We start from the raw sequence: 24,244 nt of genomic DNA, 5'->3' as shown, positions 1-24,244 counted from the left end.
GGACTACACCAAGCCGTTTCGCGCGCGTCAGTGCGTATGCGTGCGTATGCGGGGCGCGCGCGCGTATGTGCGTTTTGGATAGATCCAATGTATATCAATTTAGCCGGCTACACCAGGCGTACGGATAGCGCGAACCACGGATACGCATTCCCTAAAAATAGGATCGGTTCTATTTTTTAAGCACGCCTATGCGTTTTGTACATAGACTATCTGGTCTTCCTCACATATACTCCCTCCTTGGTGTAGCCTGGAGCGTTTACGCATACGCGAGCCTCTTCACGGACAGTACGCGCGTATGTGCAAATTTTTTGGTGTAGTCCCACCGTAAGCAAGGTAAACAGGTAATACATCAAATGCATAGAAATAGTAATCTAGGATCACAGGCAGGGCAGGAATTTCATGAAGGCCATGGCCGTCGTTGCCCCTCAGTTTAGCCTTGTGCCCCTCTGCCCCTCAAAAAATTGCATTTTGCCCCAGCTGACTGTACCACTTTCTCCTCTGTCTCCTTCTTGTCAATATGTAGAACAGTAGACACTGGTGTATCTTTCTTGTCATGTAGACACCAGTGTCTTTTGTTGAGATTCTGAAATCTTAACTCCCCCCCCCATCCTCAAAAAAAAAAAAAATGGGCAACACCAAAGGCCAAGTGGCCTTGCCCCTAAAATGAGGAAATTCCAGGCCTGATCACAGTTAAACCAAGAACCTAATATCAGACCAAACAGTAAAATAATACATCTGTACATTGAAATGATACACACTATAGACTACAGGAGGCCAGGTCTAGAACAAATTAATCTGGCATCTGTGTACATAACATGCTATCTAAATTACATTTGAACCTTTGCACGGCGCCTACAAGTCAAGGCTAGGGCCAGAGCTACGGTACGGGCTAAGGGGGAGTCCGAAGAGGTGAGTCTGCAGTTCTAACTGCAATGGGGAATTTGTTCCACAGATTGGGGGCCAGAAGGGAGAAGAGTCTGGGACGTGTGGAGCCTTATCGCGGATGCTTTCGGGAAGATATGGGTCCAGCTACCTTCTGGTAGCTGATCTGAGTGAGCGGGAGGGGTTGTAGGGTTGGATCAGGCTTGGGAGATATGGGGGTGACATACCTTTTATGGAGATATGGGGGTGCCATACCTTTTAATGATGTATTATTAGGGGCTGTGCCCACAGAGCATTTTGAGCTGAGGAGTGCTGTGTCCATAGTGCTCGCACACAGCGTTTAATGACACCTAAACATGTCCAGTCATCTGCCTTATTAGCACAAATAGTTCAGCTGAAACTGAAGTTGAACTGTTCACTGCTTGAAGCACCACCCGGGGCCCCCGGGAGTCGGGAGCACTGAAGCCAAAAGGGATTTCTCTGTGGACACGGCCCCCTTATAGTGATAATCTATTACATTTAATAATCTTATTACGGTTAATAATCTCTTGTTACACTTAATAACATTGGATGTCCATGACGCACCAACAAGTAGCTTACTGTACGAGGCACCCACGGCTGAAAAGAAACACTCCAATTCCCGAAATGCAATGGGAGATCACGTGACCAGGAAGCCCGGTTCCCTCATAGAGAGACAGTGTTATGATTCATGTTTAACAATAGCCCTTCTCTACCGGCCCGTTACAAAAGCCCTGATGGCAGTGGTTGTTATTTTTTCTGTTCTGAGTGAAAGAAAATACTATCGCAAAAAAAAAAAAAAAAAATCTACTCAGATTACTTTTACTCTGAGCCTCTGAAACAAGGTAAAATCAGCACTTAGGGATTCTTGGTCACGTCTTGGGTACTCAATGTGTTAATCTGTCCCACAGCTGGATGGGACGGTGCTGTAATGTCCCATAGCTGGGTGGGACTGTGCTGTAATGTCTCATAGCTGGGTGGGATGGTGCCAGTAGTGCTTTCGAGGCTGGACATGACCGGACGCCGTGTGGCCAATATATTTCCCACATGCACGCGCACGGACGGCACGGAACAGTGCTGTACTAGAGGCGTGTGCGCGCGCGCGTGCATGTGACGTCAATAAGTGATCGTCCGCCCTGAAAAGAAAATCCCAAAGCACCACTGGACGGTGCTGTGATGAAGGAACAGGACACCAACCTGAGCCACGTCCACAAACTTCCTGTGTTTGTCCAACATGGTCCTGGTCTCCTGACTGTCCTCTCCGAGACGGACGTGGGTCTTCAGTAAGGCCTCTAACAGCTCCCCCAGCCACTCCACTGCCTGCATACCCACACCATGCACTACTAGATTATACAACATATCATCATACACACACCATACACTAGATCAGTGGTTCTCAACCTTTTCAGGCCGCGACCCCCAAAATAATCATATTCTAACTGGGGACCCCTCCCACCCTGACGAGCACTAAGAGTTGAGGCACAACATTTTGTATAACACGGTTCTATTGTGAAAATAGTCGATCTACATGCTCACAACGCCTCGCATTGCGAGGCGTTGTGAGCATGTAGATCGGCTATTTTCACAATTTCTGCCTCTAATATGGCCAATGTTTAGTTTGTCATTTTAGAGGTATTAAAAAGTCCTTAAATCATCACTTTAGAAATGTGCAGATACCCTCTATACACCTAAACTTTATGTTGGTTTGTTTACTGTTGAGTGAGAAAACAATGTTGTACATTAGGTTACTCAACTGGGGACCCCCCAAAATAATTTGGGGACCGCCCTGGGGGTCCCGACCTACAGGTTGAGAACCACTGCACTAGATTATACAACATATCATCATACACACACCATACACTAGATTATACAACACAGCATTTTAACCCATTTAGGCCTAGAATTATTTAATGCTTTAGCTATTGAAAAATAGCAGATATACAAGCTCACTGCGCGGCACTGAGCTTGTAGATCTGCTATTTTTTAATGGTTAAAGCATAAAATAATGGTTAAAGCGGTTCAAATCTAAAGTAACACAGATTTGCACAAAGACAGACAGATCAAAGATCCAATAGGAAGCTGCCGTTGTATCCCCGCCCTTCTAGACGGTGGAATGCACAGGGCTCTTCTAGGCTAACGGTCAATTAGCATGAATAACCCCTTACAGCAGTACCCACCTTGCTCACTGACATACTGCAAGCAAAGAAAAACTGTTATTCTACCACTTTTTGAGGTCACATGTTCAAATACTGGATTCTGATTGGCTTAAAACAGTGGTAAATGAGGCAACAACCTTGAGTTGGTTCATAGACCCCGCCCACTGTTGTGTTGCAGTTTCCAAGATCAATGCGCCTCCCAAAAAGTGCCGGCCAGTTTCTCCATTCGTGGCCACTCTCTTATTTTGAAGGCCGGAAGTAGATCGAGCTCACAATTCCCAATTGACGACCTTAACGATTGACCCACCGTTAGTTCCGGTTCAGATGGTAAACAAGGAAGGAGGATCTACTGTATGTTATCATGGTTGTGCTATTTTAGCGAGAACGCCATGCATCAAAAGTATTTTTTGGAGAAAACGGACTCTAAAGATCTGAAAATCCATTGTTTTCTATGGGATGGGAGCACTTTGCGTGCACGTGGACGTGCGATGGAAACGAATCGCGTACTTCACCAGTGCCACAGTGATAGCCGGACCGAAGGTGAGCCCACACCAGCTTTACTGTATATACAGTATATTTCGCACTCCGGACACCATTTAATATTTATGACAAGTAGCCTAGGTTATGATTTATTTTTTGTTTTGTTTGTTTGTTTTTGGCCAGTGAATGGGGCTGCAATCATTGTTGTTTATGGGACTATATGCTGTGGCAGAAGTATATGAGTATTCTGAAACAATTAATGATTGTAACTAAAGATCCTTGCAAGTTACAACTGTGTTTTCTTTCATTTATATGGTAAAAGTGGTAGAAAAGCAATTTACCATTCGAGGTCGTGGGTTGTTCTTGTTGGCTGGGTTACCCTGAAACAGTGGTAAATCAGCCAACAACCCCCTCCCTCTCAAAGGGAACTCCCTGAAAAGGTGGGGGGTCCCTGCTTCATCTCTTTCTCAACTAAGGGGTCCTTGGCCTGAAAACTTTAATTTACCCCGGTATTAGAACATAATGAAGGTTGATGTGTTTCACCTGTGTAGCGTCCTCTTCACATTTGAACAGCTGAACCATCTGCAGCATCTTCAACCTCCTCACATCCACCATGTCTTCACAACTACACACACACACACACACACACACACACACACACACACACACACACACACACACACACACACACACACACACACACACACACACACACACACACACACACACACACACACACACACACACACACACACACAGAAGACAAGAGAAATAACATGGTTATTTACAGTAGTAGACTGACAGGACATGGGGAGAGAGATGGGCAGTAAAGGTCATCTGGAACAGGACTGAAACCCGCGACACGCTGTCAGGCATCAGAGCATGTGTGGTATGCGCCTGGACCGTTAGGCCAGCGGGTGCCCCAGGATCCAATAATTCTTATTTAGTCACAAACGCTTCTTAACTCTTTTACTGCTATGTACGTTCGCCCCATTCAGGCAGGTTATTGCCGCCAAGTACGAACGGCCGTTCGTTCGTTCTTTACCTTGTTTGAGCACTGTAAGCAGATGAGGGGTGGCGCGGGTCTGTACAGTAGAAACAGCTCCCGTAACGCTGGTCTCAAATCTCCACCACACATAAACAACAATGGAGGCGAAATCACTTCCTGGCCGTTTTCTATGGACTGGATCTAGTATATGCATTTCTATGCTCAAAACCACTGGTTCAAGCGAGCCTCATTCATTGCATATGGCTGCCCCCTGCAGTCAGTTTGGCTCGATTACAGCTATACCTGTGTTTTACAAAAGAATTAGTTTGGAAATAACGCATGGATAATGTTCTATAACATCGCAAAGGTAAGCTACTTTTAAGCTACTTTGATGTCAGTAGCACAAATAAATAAATAAATAATAAATAAAGCAGTAAAAGAGTTAACTTATTGTGCAACATTGTTTTCTCGCTCAACAGTAAACAAACCAACATAAAGTTTAAGTGTATATAGAGGGTATATGCACATTTCTGAAGTGACAATTTAAGGACTTTTTAATACCTCTAAAATGACAATTAAACATTGGCCAAATTGTCAAATATTAGAGGCTGAAATTGTGAAAATAGCAGATCTACATGCTCACGACGCCTCGCAAAGGTCCTCAGTTAAAATATGATTATTTTGGGGGTCGCAGCCTGAAAAGGTTGAGAACCACTGTTCTAATAGACACAGACCGAGTAGAAAGAATTGTGCTATTTTATCTTGAACATTATTTGGAACCGATTATATGAAGATAGGTTGAAAAAACAGACAGACTTATTTCACTTATTTATTTTCATTTTTTCCAAAATGGAAAAAATGCTTTTCTACAAGCCCACAACAAGTCACATTGCAATGCACTGTGAGTTTGTAGATCAGCTATTTTTGCTACTTTTGTGTGACACTGTTGTACGAATAAATAGGGTATTCATTGACAAAAAAAGGTGTAGCAGCTTACACGACCTCCAGTCACTCTCACACAAACACACTGAAAATAAAGTGCTCCGGTTTACTGGACAGAGCTCAAATAAAACCCAACAGACATTAAATCGCTGTGTATCCCACATCTATACATTTCCCTAGATCTAGTAAAACTATCGATAAATAAACTAATGTAATCTGTTTGTCATTCAAATGGTTATCCATGGAGCCCAGCCCAAGGTAATGGACATGTGAAGAGTCATAGTGCCATCTTGTGGAGATAAAGAAATGTACCATTTGTTTCCCCATGGTTTTGACCTGGCTGAAATGGTGGACCTCTGCATTCTAAAGGCTCTGGCTGTCATTTCATAGAGTTGTACCATATTCACTGCAATTGTGAATTACATTAACCGAAGCAACTGTAAATATTTAGCACTTGGGAGTTCTATGACTTCCAGTTATATAGTTGTTCAGGCAAGAACATTTGTTCTTCTTGCCTTTGTAGGCTATGCTGATGTTAAGAACATTTTAAACAATACCATCCTTATCCTTTAAACACTGTAGCCCTTCATACTTGTGGGCTGTACTGAAATGAAAAATAGCAAAGCCGCCTTTCCCTCATAATTCCTTGTTTTAGTAAAAATGTGAGGTGGTTGCGACTCATAGGATGGTTCAGATCATCACATCAGAAGATACAGGACGGTGAGAAAAAGCGATTCTCAGCGATCTACGCGATCTGGAGATAGATTCTGAGATTCTGAGATAAAGCCATTTCACTGCTGAGGATTGCATTGAAGCCAACGTTATCTCCCGAAGGATCATGGGAGACTGAGTTTTCTTTCACCCGCGGGTCCCAATGACCTCACACTACTGTTATTTAATATACTGTAAAAGCGACTTTAGTGGTGAAAAGCACTGAATGAGTAAAGTTAACAGTCAAATAGGCGGTCAGTCTTACCGTTGCTTGCGGAGTGTCATGTCTTCCATGACAGACTGGACATGTGTGATGTTCTCTTGGGTCTCGGCAGATGGACTCACTTTGTCCTCCTCGGACCAGGAAGGCTGGCTGGACATCTGATCCAAGACCACCTGCCCCTTCTCCCTCAGACCCTGCAGGCTGCTCTCTGCAGACAGACAGACAGACAGACAGACAGACAGACAGACAGACAGACAGACAGACAGATTTGTTTTATTTTATTAAAAACAAACTCAAGTGTGTTAAAAAGAGCTTTTTCTTTTCTTCCTTTCACCCCCATTTTTCACCCGGTGCCAATTCCCTAAGCTGTAATCCTGGGCTCTGCTCTCCCTCTACCAACTTGGGGAAAGCCCTGAACTGAGCTCATGCTTCCTTCAGTGCATGAGGAGTGAGCAGGCCTGTTAAAGAGAGCTTTGAGAGCAGTTTCATCATACGATGGAAGTCAATGGGGCAGTTTTTAGTTTTTCTTCAAATCAACTTTGCAAATGAACAATATATGCTGTGAATTGCAATAGTTAAATCATGAGAAGGTAACTACACAAGCCAAAGAATATTGACTTGCAAAAATAATTGCGATTATGTCAAATAATTGTGATTAGACGATTATGTAATAATTGTGACAGGCCTAGGTCCGTTTTCCCCGGAGCCGGGGCTAGAAAATCTGTATTTTTCTCTGGGCCATTCGGTTCGGTCCAGATTTCCTCTGTTCCATTTTGTCTCGGCTCCCATTTTTTGGACCCGTGCTACCCTCTAGTCTCTGGTACTGACCTACAGCCTTCAGTTTCTCCTCCAGGTGTTTCAGGGTCTGCTGAATGGCTGCTCCATCTGCCGGAGCCACGTCTGCACAGAGCATCCCTAGGAGGCCATCTAGCTGCTGAGACAACTACACACACACACACACACACACACACACACACACACACACACACACACACACACACACACACACACACACACACACACACACACACACACACACACACACACACACACACACACACACACACACACACACACACAGTCTCAGTAAACTATAGGATCATAGAACGCAGAGAGACAGCGTAGTGTCTCAGTAAACTATAGGATCATAGAACGCAGAGAGACAGTGTAGTGTCTCAGTAAACTATAGGATCATAGAATGAAGAGAGACAGTGTAGTGTCTCAGTAAACTAGGATCACGAGTATGTAGCATCTATATGTACAGATCATTTTTATGGATAGTTAGTAATAGTTTAAACTAAAGCATAAATGAATCTGCTATCTGTCTACATACTGTAACGTGCTAGGGTATCACAAGGTTGACGGGTCTCCAGGTGTGTGTGTGTGTGTGTGTGTGTTTGTGTGCGTGCCAGTGTTGATTTTGTCGACTAAAACTATGACGAAAAATGTTTGTCGACTGTGTTTTTTTCACTGACGAAAACTAAATAAAAATTAAATAAAAACTAAGCTGTGATGACTAAAACTAAGACTAAATATATTGACAATTTCATCAACAAAATAAAAACTAGACTAAAACGTTAGGGAGGGACTAGTGGAGAAGAATTTTATGTTTGGTTGCTCTCAGGTGTTGCATGCTGAACATAGCAGATCTACAAGCTGCGACGCGTTGTGAGCTTGTAGATCTGACATTTTCAGCACACTACCAAGTGTAAAATCAGTCATTACGATACCATCAAGGCCTGCCAAAATACATTTCAGTTGACTAAATCAACTGTAGATTTAGTCGCCTAAAATCTTATGATATTTAGCTGACTAAAATTTGACTAAAACTACAACTTTTCAGGTGACTAAATTATGACTAAAACTAAATGACATTTTATTCAAAAGACTAAGACAAAAACTAAATCAAAATTTGCTGTCAAAAACAACACTGGTGTGTATTCCTACGTCCTGTGCGGTGCTGTGGAAGTCTCCTGCTGACTGCAGCAGGTTCTGGCGGCTCTCCAGCTGCGAGGCCTGTTTGTAGCAGACGTCGCTCAGCTGCTGCTGAAGACTCTTCAGCTCCAACAGCTCCTCCTCGTCGCCGCCGCCGAGCAAGGCAGCGATCTGCTGGTTCAACTCCACGTAGACCGCAAACCACTCCTGTGCACAACATGTAGGGATCGCGATGATCATCTTTAATGATATATGGCCGGTCAATATCTGTTAGAATATCGTCGTTGTCGGGTGAAAACCTTGTATGTCCAAAACCGTTCATTTTGCATTTATTATTAAAAAAATGATTTAAACTAGTGAAAACATTTAAACTAGTATTCCAACATTGTAGCCATGTATACTCAAACCCAATATTCAGTCGTTTACAGCTACAACAGTAAACTCAAGAATGTTAAAGGGGAGTTTCGGTCAAAAACGACTTTCCTACCTTTGAAATGATGATCCAGGAAGGCTCTGGGCTGATCCGTGTGTTGTTTTACCCAAAGCAGCATTTTGTTCATTTATCGATTTTCTCCCCTGCACCCCACGGCTCCAAAACGGCACCTTTAGGGTCGTACCGTAATCCGGTTATTATTCTCGCTCAAAATTCACTTTTCTCGCTCGGTCTCAGTCAGGGGCGCTGGAACTCCCAAATCCCAAGGGGAGCTGAGCCTGGAGGAGTTCATGCGTGCGGCCACAGGCCGCACGCCGAAAAATTCACGTTTTTTATCCGGTTTTGGGTTATTTTTATTACGGTTTCGGGTGCTTATTCCCCGCACAACGGTGTAACAAGGAGCTATATAGTTACTAGTTATTTTAGCACACAGTGCAACACACAGCACGCATGCACACACACAGTCACTCACGCACACACTACAAAATCGGGTATTATTTTTGTAACAGTTTTCTACTGTTTTTTATTCCCCATATACAACGGTGTTAGTTTGCAACAATGAGCCTATAGACAGTTTCTAGTTCTCAAATAAATAGACTTTGGTGTGCCATCAAAGCGGGATTTAAATTTGACTTCCCTTCTGACCGGAAGTGGCAAGGTGACCAATGACCATGTGATTAGGTCACCATGTGATAATCAAATACCTTTTTTCAACATATTTTATTCCCCAAAGTCAAATACATTATTGTTTTAATATAGCTCTGTGTGTGTGTATATATAGGCTTATTTAAAAAAAGAAGAAAAAAAAAGAAAAACGTTTTTTTTTTTTTTTTCATCCCCACCACCAGGGGAGCTGCAGCTCCCTCAGCACCCCACTTCCAGCGCCCCTGGTCTCAGTCCCTCATACTGTAGTTAGCATATCCGAGCTACATCAGCTCCTGGTCGCCGCCATGTTTGTTTACTTCAAGCTCAACTCTCAACTCGCAGCCCAGGAGAGAAACACTGGGAAATCCCTAACCCGTTGGGAAACGCGCGTTCACGAGCTGCTGCTGCTGCTGCTGCTCTCACAGCTCCACCTCCCTCCCCCACAGCCTGTTACCGGTTGAGGCAGACAAGAGGCTACACCATACATCACTCTGCAGACTTTGTCGACATAGTTACATCTTTTTTCTTTGGCTAAGAGCATTTTTGTGTTTTATTGTTCGTCGCGCGTCGGGGAGTCACGCGATACAAAACGGGATTTCCCAGTGTTTCTCTAGTTGGCCTGAGTTCAGAGTTGAGCTTTTTGTAAACAAACATGGCGGCGACCAGGAGCTGGTGTAGCTCGGATATGCTAACAACAGTATGAGGGACTGATACCGAGCGAGAAAAGTGAATTTTGAGCGAGAATAATAACCGGATTACGGAACGACCCAAAAGGTGCCGTTTTGGAGCCGTGGGGTGCAGGGGAGAAAATCTAAAATGGAACAAAATGCTGCTATGGGTCAAACAACACCTGGATCAACCCAGAAGCTTCCCGAATCATCATTTGAAAGGTAGGAAAGTCGTTTTTGACCGAAATACCCCTTTAAAGAAGAAGTTTGAGGCGAGAAATAGACAATGTTGAATCAGTCTGCAAGCTTTCACTGCACTTAATTAATGGCACAATGTCCCCTCCTGCTGGTGGCAGAAGAATGTTCACGCTATAACCACCTGCCCCACTATACCAAGACATCAGAAACACATACTGTACTTTCCACAGATTACACACACCCGAAGTGAGTTTGAAAACATGACCAATGATGAAAAACTCCCATAGCTACTGGGAGAAATACAACGCAGCAAGCAGCAAGATTTGTGAACTGTTGCGACAAAAGAAGGCTAGAAACACAACCACCCTAAGGACTATAAACCATGGATTGACATCTAGACCTACTGCACATACAGTATGAAACAGACATATTAAGCCCATATCTAACAGGACTTCATATGGGAATGCCCATATATGGAGGAAGTCAGCCAATATCTGTGTGGCTGGTTCAGACAGGGAACTCCATGTATGGGCATGACTGTATGTATGATGTCAGATGAGATAGACATGATAGGATTTTCACATAACAAATAACCAAGTACCGGTAAGCATGTTTGGGGTCTCACAGCATATCTCCATATACAGTACTTCAGGGTTCTCAATTAGTTTTCCCCAAGGGCTTTATTATGTCTAGGGCAGTGGTTCTCAACCTTTTCAGGCTGCGACCCCCAAAATAATCATATTTGAACTGGGGACCCCCCACCCGGCACAAGCATTTGGAATTGTAGGAGTTGGCATTACGTTTAGTTTGACTCGATCTATTTCATTGTGAAAATAGCCGATCTACATGATCACAACGTTGTGAACACGTAGATCTGCTATTTTCACAATTTCTGCATCTAATAGTACCAGTACTAATAGTCCTTAAATTGTCACTTTAGAAATGGTGAGAAAACAATGTTAACATTTAGCTAAACATCTGGGGACCCCCCCAAAATAATTTGGGGACCCCTCCCGACCCACAGGTTGAGAACCATTGGTCTAGTGTACCAAGCCGAGGGCCACAGCGGGTGGCGGCGGCGGCGTTCCCGCTACTCGTAGTGGTGTTATACTCACACTGTGTTGGCTCTCGATCTCCTCGTGCTTCTGCTGCAGGGCCTGTGATGCTCTGATGGAGTCTCCTATCGCCCACTGACTCTTCAACTGCTCACTGCCCGGGCCCTCCAACCAGGTCACCACCTACGCACACGCACGGCACACACATTAATCTAGACTAGGGATGGGACCATATGAAAATGTCATATCACGATTATTGTGACCAAAAGAATTCGCGATTGACGATATTATCGCGATAATCAAAATCCATTATGCTGGGGCGGAACATTTGCCAAAAAATAGCAGATCTACAAGCTCACAACGCGTCGCGGTGCGACGCGTTGTGAGCTTGTAGATCGGCTATTTTTTTGGCAAAGATATTTGATAGAGAGTGAAAAAAGGATGTATCAAGTACGTATATTATAAGTACATTTTGCCAATTATAGAGGGTTTAAGTGGTACCACCGCATATGCAGCTCTGCAAATAAAAGGTGAATTGATCCCAGTGCATGACGGAGGACGATATCACGATAAATTAAATCTCCACGATACGATTAGCGTGGGTGTTTTTTATCACGATAAACGATAATATCGCTTATCGTCCCATCCCTAATCTAGACCTGGACCGTTGTGGGAACACCTCTGTGTGTAGTCGTCGCTTTATACCGTATATATATATAGCGTATATAATGAGATTTGAAGGTCAGGATTTAGAAGGTGTTTTTAGAATCAGCCTTGAATACGTTCATCTTTATTTATTCTCTAGGGAATACATTGAGAATACATATGTTTGGTAGATTTAAAATAAAATAAAAAGTAAAAGTAAATTGCACATACACATGCGCGCGTGCGCACATGTGTGTGTGTGTGTGTGTGTGTGTGTGTGTGTGTGAGATAAACCCTTCGTTCTACTGTTTGGTTGCCTAGCAACAGCAGCCTAAACATCACTGTTAAGATTTTCCCCCCAATTCCTCCTTCGTCTCCATGGTAACACAAGCTACACAACACTTGAAGCTTTCACTGGAAGCTCACACCTCATTTGAACTTTCAGAAGAGAGACCAATATCACGCTCTCTTGTGTGTGTGTGTGTGTGTGTGTGTGTGTGTGTGTGTGTGTGTGTGTGTGTGTGTGTGTGTGTGCACGTACGTGCGTGCGCGCGTAGCTATATTTTCATCCATGCCTTAGCCCTTATTCCTTTTATAATTTTGAAAAACACTTTTAAACACTACTGATCCTTGTTCTCTTCAGCAAAAGCTGTAAAGTAATTTAAATCTGCATCATCGATGTCCTCCCAGTCACACTCTTTGTAGCTTGTCTTATGTTTGTCTCCTCCTCCATCTGTTTGTCCCTTTATGCCCATTATGGAGATCTCTGTATCTGTCTGTGCCTCCGACTGTGTTGCAGACACAGTGCTGGTTCCCCATTTAATGCAAACCCCATTATACCTGTTGTCATAGGACCCGTTTTGACCATCTGTTTGCCTGTGTCCATTTATGCCCATATATGGAGTATCTGTCTGTGCCTCCGACTGTGTTGCAGAAACAGTGCCGGTTCCCCCTTTAATGCAAACCTCATTATACCTGTTGTCATAGGACCCGTTTTGACCATCTGTTTGCCTGTGTCCATTTATGCCCATATATGGAGATATCTGTATCTGTCTGTCTGCATCCATTTTATGCCCATATATGGAGATCTTTGACCATCTGTTTGCCTGTGTCCATTTATGTCCATATATGGAGATATCTGTATCTGTCTGTCTGCATCCATTTTATGCCCATATATGGGGGCATTCATTTTATGCCCATATATGGAGAACGCGCGTGCCGTGGGACGAACGGTTCTCGAGATACGCGGATTACATACATACATACACACTCAGAGATTTTTTGTTGACTCATGTGGCGTACGTGATGTCAGAGCCTTTTATGAAGTGATGTCACAATGAGTCAGCGCTTGCGCCGATTTCCTCCGGAACACCTGATGTCAACAATCAGCCCCGCATAAGGAGATTCCGAACGCTTCGCGCCGGTTCGGGAAAACCGCGCGTCGGGTCGAGGCCCGGCACTGCACTCCGCGCCACAGCGGGGAACGCGCGTGTCGAATCTGAAGCCGGTGGGACGAACGGTTCTCGAGATACGCGGATTACAGACAGACAGACAGACACACACGCAGACAAAGATTTGTTGCATTTATAGATAGATTAAGTGTTTTTTCAAAATAGTAAAAAAGGGCAAAGAGGTTTAGGGGAAGGGGTAAGGAAGGCATGGACGGAAATAGAGCCTAATGTTCCTGGTCCTCACAAGAAAAATGGTTGTTTTATGGTTAAAAAGGAGTTATGTTTACAATTAGGAAAAGATTCAGGTTGGGGTTAGGCTTAGAACCTTATCTTTCCAACGCTTTTTCCCCTCACTTCTTTTTCTTTGAGGAAGCCACTGATTTACACTCACTCACTCACTAGCAAGCTTGTTCTAATGTGCAGTGCATGGCTGCTTGTTACCCTTAACTCACTGAACGCCGTAAACGTACTATACGTATTTGATCTGTAGTGCCTTAACCCTCTAAGGCCCACGGTTGTAATATTACAACGTTTGTATTTTATCCAAAAAAAGGTTTAAATCATTTTATTTTAGCTCCCCCTACCACCTAAACACCACCATTGGATTCTATTGTTTAGTATTACAATGCCATTGGCCACAATATTTGCATATAAATACCCCCCACAGGGGCTGACATTCACACCCGCCACACCCGCTGAAATTCCAGAGTTTTGACGAACAACATCTCACTTTTTCATGGAAGCTATACCTCACAAAAACATAAGTAAAATGCCTGTACTATTTTTTTTGGTGATCATTAGAATGTCTAGAACATGTACATATGTTATTATTGTGAAAAATATCCCCCATATGTAAATTAGAGCATGATTTATGATTTATGGCTATAAAATCTTACAAAAACATTTTTTTGAAAAAAACATTACATTTTCCTCTGATTAAGACTCCTACAACACCATCTGATTTTTTTCAATTTTTTATTTCAAGTATTTCTTAATGCGGGCCTTAGAGGGTTAAACGCACTTTACGTCTTTTTAATTAATCAAAAGTTTTATCTTTCATAACATAATTGTAATTTCAAAAGAATCGCTTTAGAAGTTAGCCGTTAGCCTCCGTGACCGGAGCGACCGGACCGATTTGACTGTAGCACCGGTGAACACAGTCCGACGGGAAAACCGGTAAGACCGAACATTGGTTCCGGCCACTTTAGCGTTAGCTATACACGTTTGTTTATACACTTGCCGTGCTTCTCAGAAGTATAAGTACTCATTCGAACCAGAAAAATGCCACCATTCTACCCGTGCCATCCATTCGGCGATCCGAGCCCTTGATATCGATCGACAGGGCTCGGAAGTGTTATAGCATGTTAGCAAAAAGGCCTGGCCAAAATGTAAACAACTAGGTCCGGACCCCAAAAAAATGGACGTGTCTCTTCCTTCTTCTATTTGTCCATCAGATAGTAGGAGACCACCACCTGGTGGTTTTCAAAGGCCATTGCACTCTAGAGAACACACAGGCCCAATGACAGCATAAACATATCATGATGATCAAGACATCTTACACATGTTCTATTGAAGCCCAAATCTAATGATAGGATATATATATATATATATATATATATATATATATATATATATAAATATACATTTTTTCCTTTGTAAAAGGGGTAGTGTGGCTTTCGATAGAAGCATAGATTTATATATGTAATTTAAGTACAAAATATGATTTTGGTCCCCATAAAAAGGTAAAATTAAACAAAATGGATGGCATCAGTTTTGTAGATTTTTAATAAAGTGTGGCATTCAGTGAGTTTAATGTGAATATTAAGCCGCACTGTGGCTTGTGAAAGTGTTTAAATAGTAGGCTACGTTGAATATTAAATAATAAAAATAATAGCGTGTGCTGCGCTGCGCTAGACGTCTGACACAGACGCTGCACACTCATTCTGCAAGTTTCTGCGCCTGGAAAATAGGAGATCTACAAGCTCACAACGCGTCGTGCATCTAAACTTGGCATGTTAGTAAACGTGCCACAATTAACAATAATGCATTGCACCTGTGCAGCTGACCTACGGAACCTGGGGATATACCAATTTGTCAAGATGGGGAGAATACAAGTGTGGAGAATATAATTATAATACCTTGTTAAAGTGACCATTTTGTTAAATTTTATAGTTATTTTACTGTAATTTATCAACATAATAACAGAACAGATAGACAAAGAGACATTTGTGGATTTATATTTAAAAGTAACTTTTACTTTCCCCCTGTATGGCAGCTGCAGTGCATACCCCTGCCATACCCAATTGACGCCTCTGTCTGCGAGGTGAAGAGCTGCCTTTAGGTTATCGATTAAAATTGCCAAAAATGGAATAAATGCCATTTATAAAAATCTGTCCTAAAAATGTTGATGTCCTCACAAGTATAGTAATACAAACGTACGGACGCGCACGTGTGCGTGTCTGTGCGCACGCGCATGTGTGTGCGTGCGTGTGTGTGTGTGCGTGCGTGTGTGCGTGCTGCAGTACCTGCATGACCTTGCTGTGTATTTCGTCCAGCTGTGTGCGTTTGTTCCGCAGTCTGCACAGCTCCTGGTATTTGGTGTACTGCTCTCTGAGAGAGTCCAGCAGCCTCATCACCTGAGGCTGAGCCAACAGCTCCTCATCCATAGGACACCAGGCTGGACCTACAATAACATATATTATAATACCAGTAAGACTCCCTAATCGGGAGATAAGCGACGGTCACGTTTCATACACAAACTTTAGAACTTTAACGACTTGTGATTTTTGCAAGTCGACTCGACTCAGTAAAAAGTTGAGTTGAAGTCGACTATCCGTTTGATGACGTCATCACATCACACACGACCCCCCAATTATTTAGGGGGGTCCCCAGATGATTAACTTAATGTAAAACAATGTTTTCTCACTCAACTGTAAACAAACCAACATAAAGTTTAAGTGTATAGAGGGCATCTTCACATTTCTAAAGTGACAATTTAAGGACTTTTTAATACCTCTAAAATGACAAATTAAACATTGTCCAAATTGTCCAATCAAATGACAAATAACAAATGACCTATCTGATGATAGGGACATCTACAGGCAACGTAGAATGTTATATGCACAAGCTAACATGATTGTTCGTAAGTTTAGCATGTGTTCAGCTTCTGTGAAGTCTACACTGTTTAAAGCTTTTTGTACACCTATGTATACTGCCCACTTGTGGCGGCGCTACAGAAAGAGCAGTATGCATAAACTCAATGTAGCCTATAATGATGGCATGCGACTGCTGCTTAGAGTACCACGATGCAGCAGTGCAAGTGAAATGTTTGTAAATATTGGTGTACCCACCTGCTCCGCTGTGTTGCGGAACCTCATGTACAAATGTATGTGTAGGCTGTCTGACTCTGCTAACAGTGTAATTTTAACCTTGACAAACCCTTTACTGAGCTCGGTCAGGTTTGTTTCTAAATTGTGGAACCATTGGCGTGTAAGCTTGTATAATCATTTATGATTTTATGTGGACTATGTCCACCCTTGTTTGTATTTGTATGTTATTTTTATGTTTTTATGTTGCTATGGATCAAGTGTCCTTAATAAAGTTTGATTGATTGATTGATTGTCAAATATATTTAGGCAGAAATTGTGAAAATAGACGATCTACATGCTGAGCATGTAGATCTGCTATTTTCACAATAGAACCATGTTATACCAAATATAATGTTGCACTGTAATATTGGATCATTCCGTCCTTGACAATAAGCAATCCTACTGTTTGAATGCTGTACAGACGGCAGACGCACACATGGAGCAAAAATAATAATAAAAAAAAAAAAAATCAACTTCGACTTTCTCTGATGGGAGTCGACTTCTGTAATGAAGTCGACTCAGTCACACCATGCTGAACATCACACAATACTCTACCTCCTCCCTCGGAGCCGTTGAATCTTCTCTGTTGTAACTCTGACAGCAGCTCATGACCTGTGGACATGACAACAATCATCATCATCATCATTAGGCAAGATGTCAGATTCATATTCTGACCGAATCATGTCAATAAACTTCAGAGGTGGAAAAAGTACTCACATTTTGTACTTAATTTAGTCTGCAAAGTAACTAGTAACTTAAGTTTTCAAATAATTGTAGTGGAGTAAAAGTAAAATATTTGGATCCGAGATGTAGTAGAGTAGAAGTAAAAGTATTGGGAATTGGAAATACTCAAGTAAAGTACAAATACTTCAAAAGTGTACTTAAGTACAGTACTTAAGTAAATATACTTAGTGACTTTACACCACTGATAAACTTCATCACAATTCTTTTCCACAAAACTCGGCAACCTAAGTCTTGTCTAACACACCCATTATTAATTTTATCAGCTGCAGTTTTCTTATTATGGTGTACTATAGTGACTATGAGGTCAGACCTGCCTGTAAACGTCTGTAGTTTCTAACAAACCTATACAAACTAACTTCAAAGCCAAGGTTTTTATGCCACTTTAAAACAGTGGTTCTCAACCTGTGAGTCGGGACCCCCAGGGAGGTCCTCAAATTATTTTGGGGCGTCCCCAGATGACTAACTTAATGTGCAACATTGTTTTCTCACTCAACAGTAAACAAACCAACAAAGTTTAAGTGTATAGAGGGTATCTGCACATTTCTAAAGTGACAATTTAAGGACTTTTTAATACCTCTAAAAGGACAAATTAAATATTGGCCAACTTGTCAAATATTAGAGGCAGAAATTGAGAAAATAGCCGATGCTCGCAACGCCTCGCAACATGAGGCGTTGTGAGCATGTAGATCTACTATTTTCACAATAGAACCGTGTTATACAAAATGTAATGCCTCAACTCTTAGTGCTCGCCAGGGTGGGGTCCCCAGTTAAAATACGATTATTTTGGGGGTCGTGGCCTGAAAAGGTTGAGAACTTTAAAGGACCACTGCTTTGCTCTGTTCGAAATATACAGTAGATATATAGATATATAAAGTACATTATAAAAGTAGATATATGATATATGTGTACCAGTCTGTAGGACCGTCTCAGGGTCAAAGGAAGGCAGGAGATTACAGTCAGCTGACCTGGAGGGACAAGACAGACAGACAGTCAGTCAGTCAGTCAGTCAGTCAGTCAGTCAGTCAGTCAGTCAGTCAGTCAGACAGACAGACAGACAGACAGACAGACAGACAGACAGACAGACAGACAGACAGACAGACAGTCAAACAGACAGACATGTTTGAAGTGAAATAAATAGTATCAGTGTACTAACTTGTCTTTGTCCATGGACGAAGTCTTGTCGCTGTCAGTCATGAGTGACAGCTCGTCAAGCAGAGAGGTGGACTCTTTAGTGAACTTCTCAAACACCTGAGGGAAGCCAATGAGCAGCCTCCTCGTTAACAATTACTTTACAATTAATTTCAGACCCATGGGAGGGCCTTCGTAATGCGACAAAAAACTAAAATATTATTGAACTCAAGTCTCCATGGCATGGCGTGAGTAAACAATAGAAAAAAGTCATTTTGGGGATGAACTACTCCTTTAAAAACACTTCCTGTGCCACGGCACCGCTAACACGTTCAGGGACGCGTTAGCTGCTTAGTGGTTACCATGGTAACCCGGTAAACACCTCCCGCTCTAGACGCTGGTGAGCGAAAACACTACATATCTCTCCATAGGCTCCGGTTCTATGCTGATGCAAACAAACGGCTTTATCTCGGAATCTAGTTCCACAAACGCGACACTGGGCCTTTTTCACGTCGACACTGGGCCGTGGCGGTCGGCCATGGTTAGTTTTGCGACCGAATGTCAACATACTCGGCCGCCTTTATAGATTATAGATTTCCACAACATGCACACGCACGTGGCTTCTTCAAAATAAGAGCACGTGAAGAGCACGTGGCTCTTCAAAATAAAGCGTGAGTGAATTATGTTAACCTTTTTTAACAACCAGTTAACCAAGTCATCTATTTAGGTAACATAGTTGAGTGGTGTAAAGTAACTAAGTACATTTACTTAAGTACACTTTTGAGTTATTTGTACTTTACTTGAGTATTTCTAATTTCCAATACTTTTACTTCTACTCCACATCTCGGATCCAAATATTGTACTTTTACTCCACTACAATTATTTCAAAATGTAAGTTACTAGTTACTTTGTAGATTTTGATTATTATTAACCTACATTAACCACTTCAGCCGTATATACATTTTGGCCATTTGAAAATAGACGATCTACAAGCTCACAATGCGTCGCGGTGCAACACATTGTGAGCTTGTAGATCTGCTATTTTCAAAAGATTTTTATACATTTGATAACTTGAAATGGGACATTCTGCACAATGAGTACTTACTTTTACTTTTGGTACTTTTAGTACATTTTGATCCCAATACTTTTACTCAAGTAAATGTTGAATACCGGACTTCTACTTGTAACAGAGTACATCTACATTGCAGTATTGATACTTTTACTTAAGTAAAGAATGTAAGTACTTTTTACACCACTGTATGGTTGGCCAGTTTAATCTCGTTTTAGTTATCTAGTTAAATAATCTTAACTCTCCCCACGCTTTGAACGTTAACGTTCGCCCCATTTTTTACAGAACCTCGATGCCAATACGGCGCTCGTTCGGTTCGTTCGTCTGATGACTGTAAGCTGATGAGGGGTCGCACGGCCGTGTACTGTAAACACATTTTCCGCGGTGATGGTGTAAAAAATCCATTATGCGTTAGATCAACGGAGAACAATTCACTTCCTTGTTGATTTCCTCTGGCTGTAAGGCTCTGTGGCCAGTGACTGGTCTTCTTCTTCTTCAACACATAACAGGCAAATTCACATTCATTCTCGCATGACGCCGCCCTCTGCTGCCTGGCAGACCAAAGTGCACTATTGCACAATTAAAAAAATAAAATAAAATAAATAAATAAATGTCTGTCTATCTGCTATAACGTCGCAAAGGTAAGCCGCTTTTTGATGGCACCAGACCCAATAAATAAATAAATAATCTGGCAGTAGGAGAGTTAATCCAGGTGAGCTCTCACCAGTCTCTTGTTGAGCCAGTCGATGTGGTCATAATCTAAACTTCCTCCAAACTCATCAGTCAACTGACACGGTTCAATGTAACGCGTCAGCTTATTGGCCGATACCAGGATCACCTGACAGGAAGACAGAAAAGCAGATAGATTGAGCTGTTATCAGTAGTTTGCGTTGATTAACTACAGTATATTGCTAACTGATCATTTGATAACTTATCTATACATCTCAGTAGTGGTGTCACAAACAATCGCATCGTCCCTTTGCAGGAATTGAGATATTAAAACCTTGTCAATCACACTGCGGGGGCGGGACTAAGGTGCACAGGCAGCCAGTGAGATCTCACCTCAAAGCCCAGACGGTCCTTCTCTTTCCAGAAGCAAAAATGAGTCACTTTCTTATCCCAGAATTCATCTGGTTTCACCACACACACCAAGGAGACCTCTGCTGGGATGACACTCTGCACACACACGCACACGCACACGCACACGCACACGCACACGCACACGCACACGCACACACACACACACACATACACACACACAGTCAACATAATGTCCAAACATATTTCAACCATAAACCTTCTAGACTGTATTCTGTCATGTCTCCTACTGTACAGTGAATATATAAATTTATGCTAACTAGAATCTACCAAGCCCCGCCCTGCCTGCCTTGCGATTGGCAGAAGCCTCATTTTGTCCAACAACCGCAGACTATTGTTTTGCAGATAAAGTATAGTTTTTGTCTGCGTTTAGAGGTGCACTGTCTCAAGCAGACTTGAGCCATGAGAGGCACTACAGAGCGAGCTCAGGCGAGCAAGTCGCCGTACGGAATAATATCATCCAATCAGGAGAGAGTATCAATTCATTTATTAGCTTCAAATTGATAGTGTTCCAGTTGCACAAAATCTCGGCTAATTTCTATGTTTCGTCACTTCCAATTTCACGTTTATCCTGTATGAGTTCTCTCTCCTGAATGTATAACATGTGTATCCCGACATGAAAATAAATGTTCTGTTTCCTAAAGAACTGGTGAGACAGGGAGACTGAAACAACAATCACAGTTTATAGCAATGATTACTATCTGAATATAGAGCTACTTAGTATTATAAATAGTACTATTATAATTATAACACTTATCTTAACATAAGATAATCACCTAGTGCACCTTTAATGTTGTCTTACTGTACCTACTGGACTGGTGTCACCATTAATGTCGTCCTACCTGCAACATCAGCACCACAGTCTTCACGATGTTCCACTGAGATTTACGACCGTCGACGATGACCGTAAAACCACGAGATTTACACTTCTCACTGTGAAAGACAGAGGGAACAAATAGTCATTTGCACGCGCGCGTGTGTGTGTACGCACATCATTAGGGTGTGTGTTCGCGAGTGTGTGTGTGTACCTGGGTATAGACAGCAGATAGTTGTGTGTGTGTGTGTGTGTGTGTGTGTGTGTGTGTGTGTGTGTGTGTGTGTGTGTGTACCTGGGTATAGACAGCAGATAGTTGAGTGAGTGTGAGAGTGTTTGTTGTGTGTGTGTGTGTGTGTGTGTGTGTGTGTGTGTGTGTGTGTGTGTGTGTGTGTGTGTGTGTGCACGCGCACATGCGTGCGTGCCTAGGTATAGACAGTAGGTAGTTGTGTGTACCTGGGTATAGACAGTAGGTAGTTGTGTGTACCTGGGTATAGACATTAGGTAGTTGTGTGTACCTGGGTATAGACATTAGTTAGTTGTGTGTACCTGGGTATAGACATTAGTTAGTTGTGTGTACCTGGGTATAGACATTAGTTAGTTGTGTGTACCTGGGTATAGACAGTAGGTAGTTGTGTGTACCTGGGTATAGACATTAGTTAGTTGTGTGTACCTGGGTATAGACATTAGGTAGTTGTGTGTACCTGGGTATAGACATTAGTTAGTTGTGTGTACCTGGGTATAGACATTAGGTAGTTGTGTGTACCTGGGTATAGACACTAGGTAGTTGAGTGTACCTGGGTATAGACACTAGGTAGTTCAGTGTGTGTACCTGGGTATAGACACTAGGTAGTTCAGTGTGTGTACCTGGGTATAGACACTAGGTAGTTCAGTGTGTGTACCTGGGTATAGACACTAGGTAGTTCAGTGTGTGTACCTGGGTATAGACACTAGGTAGTTCAGTGTGTGTACCTGGGTATAGACACTAGGTAGTTCAGTGTGTGTACCTGGGTATAGACACTAGGTAGTTCAGTGTGTGTACCTGGGTATAGACACTAGGTAGTTCAGTGTGTGTACCTGGGTATAGACACTAGGTAGTTCAGTGTGTGTACCTGGGTATAGACACTAGGTAGTTCAGTGTGTGTACCTGGGTATAGACACTAGGTAGTTCAGTGTGTGTACCTGGGTATAGACACTAGGTAGTTCAGTGTGTGTACCTGGGTATAGACAGTAGGTAGTTGTGTGTACCTGGGTATAGACACTAGGTAGTTCAGTGTGTGTACCTGGGTATAGACAGCAGGTAGTTGAGTGTACCTGGGTATAGACAGCAGGTAGTTGAGTGTACCTGGGTATAGACACTAGGTAGTTCAGTGTGTGTACCTGGGTATAGACACTAGGTAGTTCAGTGTGTGTACCTGGGTATAGACAGCAGGTAGTTGAGTGTTGTGCTCAGCTCCTCCATGCTGGTCTGGTCTGAACACAGAGGGATGGTGAGGATGAGGCCGCTGCGTCTGTCCTTCCCTCCTACAGATACACAGACAGAAACAGATGAGTCATCAGAAACAGAATCAATAGAATCATCGCTAACTAATGTATTGATGGTCGCCATAGTAGCCATTCTTTTTTGCCCAGGATGTTAGGTAAGCAGCTAAGACGGTGGTTATAAACTTTTTCAGGCCACAACCTCCATGATAATTATTCTAACAGGGGACCCCTCCCAAAATAATCATATTTTAACTGGGGACCCCCACAAAAGAATCCCCCACCCTGACGAGCACTAAGAGTTAAGGCATTACATTTTGCACAACACGGTTCTATTGTGAAAACAGCCGATCTACATGCTCACAACGTTGTGAGCATATAGATCGGCTAGCTATTTTCACAATTTCTTCCTCAAATATTTGACAATTTGGACAATGTTTAATTTGTCATTTTAGAGGTATTCCTTAAATAGTCACTTTAGAAATGTGCAGATACCCTCTATACACTTAAACTTTGTTGGTTTGTTTACTGTTGAGAGAGAAAACAATGTTGCACATTAAGTCAATCATCTGGGGACCCCCAAAATAATTTGGGGACCACCCCTGGGGGTCCCAACCCACAGGTTGAGAACCACTTAACTAATGTATTGATGGTTACAGCCCTAGTAGCCATTCTCTGACTCTCTGGTGTGGTCTTTTTTTAATTTTCACTTGATTTGCCCAGGATGGTAGTTAAGCTAGGATGCTCATTTTCAGCCATGCCCTGCCACCTCCCTACACGCACCAAGCCACCTGCAAGAGCTTCTTCTTCTTTAGTGTATCACCGTCCTTGATGATTGGTTGGCGACAAGATTTCATGGTGACAGTCAGATCAGCTTTGTGTCGCCTCGCGCATTTTTGGTGAAACATTTCGCTGGAACTCACCGCAAAGACTAAGTGGTTAGCTGTTCTTTTCCAGTTAGCAGTTGCTGACAGGCAGCAACGTTCGGTTGTCCTCAAGTTGTCTTTGCTACAGGGCGAGTACAAAGTAAGTAAATGCCTATTATGCATTGTAATTACGGAACGTAACTGTCTTTTCATGCAACACTGAATGTGGGGGCTGGAACTCTTGA

General features: G+C 42.6%; 1 protein-coding gene across 1 annotated transcript in view; it reads right to left on the bottom strand.

Moving 5' to 3' along the window:
- The window catches only part of sestd1 (SEC14 and spectrin domains 1), a gene marked incomplete at its 3' end in the record, with an annotated part of 37,483 nt that overhangs the window by 2,378 nt on the left and 10,861 nt on the right, over positions 1-24,244 (bottom strand). The window contains exons 3-16 of the mRNA XM_080752837.1: positions 23,067-23,175; positions 21,680-21,770; positions 20,802-20,915; positions 20,464-20,577; positions 18,696-18,790; positions 18,452-18,507; positions 17,354-17,410; positions 15,956-16,113; positions 11,395-11,517; positions 8,348-8,542; positions 7,229-7,343; positions 6,443-6,608; positions 4,080-4,161; positions 2,098-2,220 (exon numbers count right to left, since the gene is read on the bottom strand). Of these exons, the coding sequence (XP_080608963.1) occupies positions 2,098-2,220; positions 4,080-4,161; positions 6,443-6,608; positions 7,229-7,343; positions 8,348-8,542; positions 11,395-11,517; positions 15,956-16,113; positions 17,354-17,410; positions 18,452-18,507; positions 18,696-18,790; positions 20,464-20,577; positions 20,802-20,915; positions 21,680-21,770; positions 23,067-23,175 (1,598 nt within the window). The remainder of the gene's footprint in view (positions 1-2,097; positions 2,221-4,079; positions 4,162-6,442; positions 6,609-7,228; positions 7,344-8,347; positions 8,543-11,394; positions 11,518-15,955; positions 16,114-17,353; positions 17,411-18,451; positions 18,508-18,695; positions 18,791-20,463; positions 20,578-20,801; positions 20,916-21,679; positions 21,771-23,066; positions 23,176-24,244) is intronic.

Source organism: Nannobrachium achirus, assembly GCF_963921795.1.
Source record: "Nannobrachium achirus genome assembly, chromosome: 22".
NCBI classification, from domain to species: Eukaryota; Metazoa; Chordata; class Actinopteri; order Myctophiformes; family Myctophidae; genus Nannobrachium; species Nannobrachium achirus.
This window is presented reverse-complemented; position numbering and strand designations above follow the sequence as displayed.